At 59.4% G+C, this 10,074-nt stretch overlaps 2 protein-coding genes across 3 annotated transcripts in view; one reads left to right on the top strand and one right to left on the bottom strand.

Moving 5' to 3' along the window:
- Positions 1-2,383, top strand: part of NDRG1 (N-myc downstream regulated 1) — a 67,254-nt gene extending 64,871 nt beyond the window's left edge. For both annotated transcript variants that reach the window (XM_048507658.1, XM_048507659.1), the window contains one exon: positions 571-2,383. In XM_048507658.1, the coding sequence (XP_048363615.1) occupies positions 571-842 (272 nt within the window). In that variant the 3' untranslated portion in view covers positions 843-2,383. The remainder of the gene's footprint in view (positions 1-570) is intronic.
- CCN4 (cellular communication network factor 4) overlaps positions 1,554-10,074 on the bottom strand; it is a 52,842-nt gene continuing 44,321 nt past the window's right edge. Inside the window, exon 5 of the mRNA XM_048508583.1 lies at positions 1,554-1,688. Within this exon, the coding sequence (XP_048364540.1) occupies positions 1,554-1,688 (135 nt within the window). The remainder of the gene's footprint in view (positions 1,689-10,074) is intronic.

Consider the following 10,074-nt stretch of genomic DNA (forward strand, 5'->3'; position numbering starts at 1 on the left):
AAATGGGTGCTTCTGCAGCTTTCCTTCAGAGTGAAGATCCTTGTGCTGTAGTGCAGCTGCTGCCAAAGTAACATTTAAAAACAACAACCTGTCAATCAAATCTCCAGGGGCCAGTGAGAGGCCTTGCTGGGAAAAGCCCCCCTGGCCACACCTACTTTCTAAAACCCTTGGCAGACAGCAAAAAAAATGTTGGCAGGTATCATGGCACCCCCAAGCACCACATTGCCAGTGTGGTATAGAGCCAGTGTGGTGTGGTGGTTAAGAGCAGTGAACTCTAATCTGGAGAACCGGGTCAATTTCCCATTTCTCCCAGTGAGCAACTTACTCTTATCTGGTGAACCAGATGTGTTTCTGCATTCCTACATGCCTGCTGGGTGACTTTGGGCTAGTCACCTTTCCCTCAGCACTCTCTCAGCCCCACCTACCTCACAAAGTGTCTGTTTTGGGAAGGGAGTTAGTAAGCCCCTTTGAATCTCCTTACAGGAATGAAAAACAGACTATAAATTCAAACTCCTCTTCTTCAAATAGGGGATCCCTGCTTTAACACACGCCTTCTTTTCGTTGCTGCAGTGCCTTCCGCGAGCATGACCCGACTAATGAGATCCCGAACGGCTTCCGGCTCCAGCATCGCCTCCTTGGAAGGAGGCAGGAGTCGGTCTCACACCGGCGAGGGAGTGAGAAGTAGATCCCACACCGGGGAGGGAGCCCGAAGCAGGTCCCACACCCACGAAGGGGAGAGGTCCCGGAACCAGGCTCACCCAGAGACCCGCATCGAGCTCACTCCCAACTCGGCAAACAACACCGAACAGTCGAGCCCCAAGTCGATGGAGGTCTCCTGTTAAATGAAAAGGGCCAGAGTTATAATCGAGACCCGACTGCCACCCACTGTGTGTCACGATATTTGATATTTAACCCAGAGCATTTTGTGTATCATGGCTCTCTTCCCCTCCCAGGGTTCGACAGGGACCAATAAAACCGACATCTCAGTTGCTCTGTTTTCCTAACAGAGGTTGCTGCTATTCTTCCCTCCAACTAACTGTAGATTTCTTTAAAAATTTTATCCAGTGGGAAGGCTTAACGCTGGTAGCAGGGTCTTCAAACCAGACGCTAGACCTTCTTCCTGAATTTGACGGGGTTTTTTAAAAAAAGAATTGCCCCTTTTGTGTAGAAACTTTGCTTTGGGGAATAAAGAATGCCTGACAGGAGACCTTTTTTTTTCTTGCAAAATAGAAGTTACAGCCTCCTGTTGAATCTGGAACTACTCAGTTCTGTATATACTTAAATAATCAAATGGTATTGTGAATTTTGGCCTCGTCGGTAGTACACGAGGCCAAGTTCCTACATTAATATAGGAGACGCAACGCAACTTCCAGGCAAACGAAATCATAAGCCTTTTCTTTTTTTGTTCTCTGACATCTCGTTGCTGTGTTTTTCCCCTCTCACCCCCCCCCCCCCCCCGGTTTTTTAGGTCTTTCAAAACCACTTGTCTGCCTATAAGGCAAGATTCAAATCACTGAGAAACCTGCTACTGTTCAAGGCTTTATACTTGCATCTCAAGGGGCTTGTCGGAGGTAGCGTAGCTGGCATAATGATACCACTTTGGGGTAATAGCGTTTGGCAGCGCGGAACCGCAGGTGCGGGTCCCCGCTCGGCTTCCCTGCGGGGTGCAAGTCTTTGATCTCTCCCGCCTGAAGATTTTTTTGGCCGTCGTAACGAACGCAAGATTATCTCATCAAGGCCGACAGTAAGTAGGTCTTAGAAGACGGGAAGCCTGTGCTGTGGTTCACGTTTGGTACATTCGACTGCTGCATTGATCTGCCCTAAAAATTCATTAACCGAGATTTAACTGGTGCTGGGCAATAACGTGATCCACGTTATTTGGAGTAGGGAGGTACGGGGCGGCAGTGGGGACATATTTAATGATTGTAAATGTAGAGAGAGAGAGAGAGAAATGCTGATTCTGCCATTTCAGGCGGTCTTCTTGATATCTGAAGAGCTGTCTTTTGGGACGTGGTGCGCAACGCAGCAGATTTCCAGCATAGATGGGGATTCTAGATTTTCCTCCCCCCCACTGCTTTTTATCTCTTTGCTACATCACAATTGTTAACATAGCTAATGAATTTCTAATATTGTTCACGTAAAGCATCCAGCTTCTTAACCCCTGGATATTTGGGGGGGCAGTTCCAGAGAACTGAACTCTTGTAGAGGTGATTCGCCTACTTTTAAAATGACAGCTTAAAAAAAGAGATTCCTGATGGTTTGTAAAAAAAAAAAAAAAGGAGTTGCGGACTGATTAAGAGGCTGAACTTGTCTATTTGGGGAGAGTTTATTAATGAATTATTTGTATTTATTTCAAAAAAACAATAAATTTGTAACTTTGCAATGGTTTGCTTCTGTCCTGTGTCATAGGCCTAGTTGGGATCTTTTGGAGGGGGCAGGGGTTATTGTCAAGAGTGGCTTTATCCATGTTTTTGTTGACCACTGATACATGTAATTTTGTGGCAGTACCTAAGCTGGAAATCAGGGGCGTACAGCCCAGGGGGACCTATGGGATCAAATGTCTCCGGGCTGCAGCTATTTAGTCACGTGGGGGGGGGGAATCCCTCAGGGAGCAGCAGTGGCGTAGGAGGTTAAGAGCTTGTGTATCTAATCTGGAGGAACCGGGTTTGATTCCCCGCTCTGCCGCTTGAGCGGTGGAGGCTTATCTGGGGAATTCAGATTAGCCTGTGCACTCCCACACACACCAGCTGGGTGACCTTGGGCTTGTCACAGCTTCTCGGAGCTCTCTCAGCCCCACCTACCTCACAGGGTGTTTGTTGTGAGGGGGGAAGGGCAAGGAGATTGTAAGCCCCGTTGAGTCTCCTATAGGGGAGAAAGGGGAAATATAAATCCAAACTCTTCTTCTTCACACACACACACCCCTCCCCCCCCCCCGGGTCCATACACTGACTTCAAGGCCTGATGCAAAAAAACGTTTAGTTGTGGGGTGTGTGTAAAACTCAGATTTTGCACTGGGCTACATTTTCCCTAGATGCATCTCTGCTGGAAATGACTTCATTATTTCAAGTAGCGAAGAGCTCTGACCACGTGCAAATAGACACCTGGGGAGCCTAAGGAACCAATAGGATGGCTGTCCTTTTACGAACTGCTGCGCTTGGTTCCCACGTGGTTTGTGGCGTGTGAGGAATTAACTGTGCACTACCTGAGCGGGGTAGAAAGTTCCTAACAGTATTTGCTGTCCTTGAACATACACCTTTTAGAAAAGAAAGCTGAGTTCGTCAAGAGTCCTGAATTCCATATCCAATACTGATGTGGGTCCCTTCTGAAGCAAATTGTAAACACATAATAAACACCATCGTATCCTTGTCTCTGAGGGACCGTTTATCTCTGTTAGAAAAAGCCGTTGCCCCTTGTTGCTGTTACAGCTGTTAGAAGTCATGCTTCGATGCTCTAGCAAGTGTGACAGGCATTTAGATAATGTGTTACACTCCTGTTTTACACTCCAACTGTGTTCTTTGCATTTGTTCATTCTGTTAAATTAAGCCAGAGGTTTATATTCATCAACTTTTATTTACCCTTCTCACTTATTAGCTTGTAACTGAAAGCATCATTGTTTAGTCCCAATTAAATCAACATCATCTGTTCCATGCAGTGAGGTCCCTTCTTTCTCTGGCGGCCATGTAGCCTTGTGGGATCTAGTAAATAACAATGTTCTCTCTGAGAGCCAGTGTGGTGTAGTGGTTAAGAGCAGGTGGGTTCTAATCTGGAGAACCAGGTTTAATTCCCCACTCCACCTGAGTGGCGGAGGCGTATCTGGTGAACCAGATGTGTTTCCGCATTCCTACATTCCTGCTGGGTAACCTTGGGCTAGTCACAGTTCTTCAGAACTCTCTCAGCCCCACCTACCTCACAAGGTGTCTGTTGTGGGGAGAGGAAGGGAAAGGAGCTTGCAAGTCACCTTGAGTCTCCTTACAGGAGAGAAAGGTGGGGTATAAATCCAAACTCTTCTTCTTTTACAAAGAACAGCGATAACTGGGGGAGTTTCTGGGGCAAGGGGTCGGACTAGATGACCCTTGAAGTGCCTTCCAGTTCTGTTTCTACATCAGCATCTGATCTTCAGTCAATGACCAGTGGTGCTAAAGTCAAAACATTGCACTTGTTATTCAGTGACCTGGATAGGGAGCAGGCATTTTTGTCAACATCCGAGTCACTGTAGAGCTCTGATGTAAGAACAAGGTAAACAAGAGTGGCTGTACGGGTATAAAAAGAGGTATCCTAGTGCACCAAAAAGTCCAAATGAGTATATCCAGGGTCAATACACAAAGGTTCCTACTCTCATCAAAACTGGAGTGAGCAAGTTGCAATGCTTGGTTTTTAGAAGACACAATTGCCAACTTCTGGAGAGGCTTCAGGCTAGTCTGTTGCAACTAAAGTAAACAAGGACTAATTCTTCCCTGAGAACCTGGGCCACTGTGCGAGTAGCAGTGTGTGTACAAGATCTTGGAATATAGGTGTGCAGCAATAAATATGATGCAGCAGAAAAAAGCTAATGCGGTCTTGGGGTGTATCAACACACACATAACATCCACACCACACCATGTCAGAGTCCTGTTGTACGCTGCATTGATCAGGCCGCATCAGAAGTATTGTATACATTGGGCTTTGACAGTGGGGAGAAACACATGTATAAACAGCAGACCAAAACCATGCTCTAGAACAGTGATGGCGAACCTATGGCACGGGTGCCAGAGGTGGCACTCAGAGCCCTCTCTTGGGCACGCGCAAACAGAGTTCATCATGTGGGGGGGGGATCGCCCCTCCCCCATCTTGGCTGGCCTGGGCCTCTGGGCTCAATTATTAGCATTAAACCTAAGACCTAGTTTTGGGGAAGCAGAAGAGGGAACCCTGTTAAGTGCTGTTAAACCCCACTGATTTTCATGCAAAGAACTAAAGCACGATCCTTTATCTGGGAGTAAGCTTGGTTGCTGGCAATGGGGCTTGCTTCTGAATAAACCCTCCAAGGGTCACGATTCACCCGTTCGAAGAGTTGCACAGTTGCTTCAAAGCAAAGCCACCGACTACCACCAAGCTTACTCCCGAGTAACGCACGCCTCGTAGCCAACCGTTTTTCCTAAACTAAAACCTCAGTATTCAGGTTAAATTGCCGTGTTGGCACTTCGCGATAAATAAGTGGGTTTTGGGTTGCAGTTTGGGCACTCGGTCTCGAAAAGGTTCACCATCACTGCTCTAGAAAGTATCATGTTTCTCTGTATGGTTTCGTCTTTGAGGTCTGAGGGAGGGAGGAAATGATACACAAGGAGTCAAATCGCATCTGTCTTAGGTCAACCCTGTAGGGTTTTCTAGGCAAGAGATTTCAGGGGTGGTTTGGCATTTCCTTCATTCATGTCACACCCCTAATATTCCTTGGTGGTCTCCTGCCCAAGTACTCATCAGGGCGGACCAGGAATTGGGATATTTGGCATCTACAAGAATGATACCTGGCCATTGTTCTGAATGCCGAGTGAAAATATACATTACAGTCATAAAAAAAATGCACATCTCCCAGTTCAGAGGGTGGTAGAAACCTGTGAATTGGTAGAGAAAATTTGAGCAAATGGGTACAGGGAGGGAAAAACAGAAAGGTTAACTGAGAGGCTTTCCCCACTACAGAAGGGAGCTAAGGTCGACTCGGTTCCCTTCAGTGGAGGGTGATTCCAGGCTGTCCCCATAGCAACTGAGTTGGCCCCCTGGAACCGACCTAAGTGGCCGGGATCATCTTGGTGCCTGTTTCGCTCTTCGATCGTGATTGGCGCTTGTGTTACGACGGGAAACAGGAGTGTTCTTTTTTTTTTACAGTTTACAGTTACATGCGCTTTCTGCCCGCCACGACTCTCCCATTCTGCGCATGCCACAAAAGCGGCTCGTGATTGGTTGAACGGATGAGGTGTCGTTTCGATGCTTCCCCACTTCGAAGTGGTATCGATCTTGTTCCAGCAGAAAAGTTTAGTTCATAACTGCGACAAGGATGTCGCAGTTCTGGGCGGGGGGGGGGGGGGAACTGAGACAAAATAATGTTGAGCTAGGGATTCACTGAGGTGAACCTAGGAAGAAACCAGTTCAACTCTGTCAGTGGGGAAAGCCCCTAAAAGTATTATGTTCAGCAATAACAAATTTAGGAGCTACAAGAATAAATTAATGGTTCTCTCCATGGTAATCCCCCATTAATACAATGCTTTCATACACAAGCTCCAGTAGTCTTTGTTCTAATTCAGTGGTTCTCAACCTTCCTAATGCTGCGACCCTTTAATACAGTTCCTCATGTTGTGGTGACCCCCAACCCCAACATTTATCCATTTTACAGATGGAGAACACTGGGCCTTTCCCCACTCTCCCCTATCCCCCCTATGCTGCACGCTGCTCTCAGCACGCGGCATTCCTGGTGCGCGCCCCGGCGTCCCCACAACCCTGCACTCTGCGCGGGGTCATCAAAAGGCGCCCTTTGCAAGAGCACCAGGGATGCCGCACGCTGAGGGGGCGCAAAAGCGGCAGCGTCGGGGCAGCTGCGCTGTCGCCGCCCCTCTCGTGGGAAGTGCTGGGGGACCCCGCACTACTCTCCTCAAGTAGCGCGGGGCTTAAGGTAAGTGGGGAAAGGCCCACTGATGCAGAGATTCTTAGGTGACCCCTGTGAAAGCCTCGTTTGACCCCCAAAGGGGTCACGACCCCCAGGTTGAGAACCACTGTTCTAATTCTTTATAAAATGGTCGTTTCTTTTCTTTTCTATAAATGCCCACTAAAACAGTTTTAAGTCCTGCAGTTTTCAACACAGTTGATATTTAGCCTCTCTGGGACTTCCTTTCAATACGGGAATGGTCTATCTTCCTTCAGTCCCATCCCAAATCCCTTTGCAGCAGTTCTGCTCGTAGTAAGAGACCCGTCACTAGAGGCGGCTGCATTTAAAGACATGTAAAGGGCAACCGGTAGATCAGTTGCTGGTGTCTCCACTTGAAGTAATCATTACAACTTAACAACTCTTAGCAAACAACCCCTGTGGTGCACTGAGCCCAGAGCTTAATCTTTGTTGCATCCCAGAGGGCCATCGCCCTGCTGGGGATCATAAGCCGCTTAACTTTAAGACAGACCCTGGAAGCAATCAAACTCTCCTTGAGACGGCAAGGTGAAAAGGCATTGGTTGGGCTGTGGAAACCGGAGCACCGAAAACCTTGAAGCAAGACTCATGTTTGACAGGGATCAAATCCCTTGCGAAGCTGTGCATGGAAGGGCATTCTGCAGTTGGTGAACTGAGGCACCCAAAAGTAGAGAGAATCGAGATGAGTGAGCAAAACTGAGAAGATCTGGGCCATAGAGTGGCACAAGCTATCAAGAGTACAGTGTTGTTACTGATCTGTGAGCGTACAACCATATTGTTGAAGGCTTTCACGGCCGGAATCACTGGGGTGCTGTGTGGTTTCCGGGCTGTATGGCCGTGTTCTAGCAGCATTCTCTCCTGACATGGGGGGGGGGTGGGGGGGGGGGGGGGTGGGGGGGGGGGGGGGTGGGGGGGGGGGGGGGTGGGGGGGGGGGGGGGTGGGGGGGGGGGGGGGTGGGGGGGGGGGGGGGTGGGGGGGGGGGGGGGTGGGGGGGGGGGGGGGTGGGGGGGGGGGGGGGTGGGGGGGGGGGGGGGTGGGGGGGGGGGGGGGTGGGGGGGGGGGGGGGTGGGGGGGGGGGGGGGTGGGGGGGGGGGGGGGTGGGGGGGGGGGGGGGTGGGGGGGGGGGGGGGTGGGGGGGGGGGGGGGTGGGGGGGGGGGGGGGTGGGGGGGGGGGGGGGTGGGGGGGGGGGGGGGTGGGGGGGGGGGGGGGTGGGGGGGGGGGGGGGTGGGGGGGGGGGGGGGTGGGGGGGGGGGGGGGTGGGGGGGGGGGGGGGTGGGGGGGGGGGGGGGTGGGGGGGGGGGGGGGTGGGGGGGGGGGGGGGTGGGGGGGGGGGGGGGTGGGGGGGGGGGGGGGTGGGGGGGGGGGGGGGTGGGGGGGGGGGGGGGTGGGGGGGGGGGGGGGTGGGGGGGGGGGGGGGTGGGGGGGGGGGGGGGTGGGGGGGGGGGGGGGTGGGGGGGGGGGGGGGTGGGGGGGGGGGGGGGTGGGGGGGGGGGGGGGTGGGGGGGGGGGGGGGTGGGGGGGGGGGGGGGTGGGGGGGGGGGGGGGTGGGGGGGGGGGGGGGTGGGGGGGGGGGGGGGTGGGGGGGGGGGGGGGTGGGGGGGGGGGGGGGTGGGGGGGGGGGGGGGTGGGGGGGGGGGGGGGTGGGGGGGGGGGGGGGTGGGGGGGGGGGGGGGTGGGGGGGGGGGGGGGTGGGGGGGGGGGGGGGTGGGGGGGGGGGGGGGTGGGGGGGGGGGGGGGTGGGGGGGGGGGGGGGTGGGGGGGGGGGGGGGTGGGGGGGGGGGGGGGTGGGGGGGGGGGGGGGTGGGGGGGGGGGGGGGTGGGGGGGGGGGGGGGTGGGGGGGGGGGGGGGTGGGGGGGGGGGGGGGTGGGGGGGGGGGGGGGTGGGGGGGGGGGGGGGTGGGGGGGGGGGGGGGTGGGGGGGGGGGGGGGTGGGGGGGGGGGGGGGTGGGGGGGGGGGGGGGTGGGGGGGGGGGGGGGTGGGGGGGGGGGGGGGTGGGGGGGGGGGGGGGTGGGGGGGGGGGGGGGTGGGGGGGGGGGGGGGTGGGGGGGGGGGGGGGTGGGGGGGGGGGGGGGTGGGGGGGGGGGGGGGTGGGGGGGGGGGGGGGTGGGGGGGGGGGGGGGTGGGGGGGGGGGGGGGTGGGGGGGGGGGGGGGTGGGGGGGGGGGGGGGTGGGGGGGGGGGGGGGTGGGGGGGGGGGGGGGTGGGGGGGGGGGGGGGTGGGGGGGGGGGGGGGTGGGGGGGGGGGGGGGTGGGGGGGGGGGGGGGTGGGGGGGGGGGGGGGTGGGGGGGGGGGGGGGTGGGGGGGGGGGGGGGTGGGGGGGGGGGGGGGTGGGGGGGGGGGGGGGTGGGGGGGGGGGGGGGTGGGGGGGGGGGGGGGTGGGGGGGGGGGGGGGTGGGGGGGGGGGGGGGTGGGGGGGGGGGGGGGTGGGGGGGGGGGGGGGTGGGGGGGGGGGGGGGTGGGGGGGGGGGGGGGTGGGGGGGGGGGGGGGTGGGGGGGGGGGGGGGTGGGGGGGGGGGGGGGTGGGGGGGGGGGGGGGTGGGGGGGGGGGGGGGTGGGGGGGGGGGGGGGTGGGGGGGGGGGGGGGTGGGGGGGGGGGGGGGTGGGGGGGGGGGGGGGTGGGGGGGGGGGGGGGTGGGGGGGGGGGGGGGTGGGGGGGGGGGGGGGTGGGGGGGGGGGGGGGTGGGGGGGGGGGGGGGTGGGGGGGGGGGGGGGTGGGGGGGGGGGGGGGTGGGGGGGGGGGGGGGTGGGGGGGGGGGGGGGTGGGGGGGGGGGGGGGTGGGGGGGGGGGGGGGTGGGGGGGGGGGGGGGTGGGGGGGGGGGGGGGTGGGGGGGGGGGGGGGTGGGGGGGGGGGGGGGTGGGGGGGGGGGGGGGTGGGGGGGGGGGGGGGTGGGGGGGGGGGGGGGTGGGGGGGGGGGGGGGTGGGGGGGGGGGGGGGTGGGGGGGGGGGGGGGTGGGGGGGGGGGGGGGTGGGGGGGGGGGGGGGTGGGGGGGGGGGGGGGTGGGGGGGGGGGGGGGTGGGGGGGGGGGGGGGTGGGGGGGGGGGGGGGTGGGGGGGGGGGGGGGTGGGGGGGGGGGGGGGTGGGGGGGGGGGGGGGTGGGGGGGGGGGGGGGTGGGGGGGGGGGGGGGTGGGGGGGGGGGGGGGTGGGGGGGGGGGGGGGTGGGGGGGGGGGGGGGTGGGGGGGGGGGGGGGTGGGGGGGGGGGGGGGTGGGGGGGGGGGGGGGTGGGGGGGGGGGGGGGTGGGGGGGGGGGGGGGTGGGGGGGGGGGGGGGTGGGGGGGGGGGGGGGTGGGGGGGGGGGGGGGTGGGGGGGGGGGGGGGTGGGGGGGGGGGGGGGTGGGGGGGGGGGGGGGTGGGGGGGGGGGGGGGTGGGGGGGGGGGGGGGTGGGGGGGGGGGGGGGTGGGGGGGGGGGGGGGTGGGGGGGG

The sequence above is a fragment of the Sphaerodactylus townsendi genome, linkage group LG09 (assembly GCF_021028975.2).
Source record: "Sphaerodactylus townsendi isolate TG3544 linkage group LG09, MPM_Stown_v2.3, whole genome shotgun sequence".
Lineage (NCBI taxonomy): Eukaryota > Metazoa > Chordata > Lepidosauria > Squamata > Sphaerodactylidae > Sphaerodactylus > Sphaerodactylus townsendi.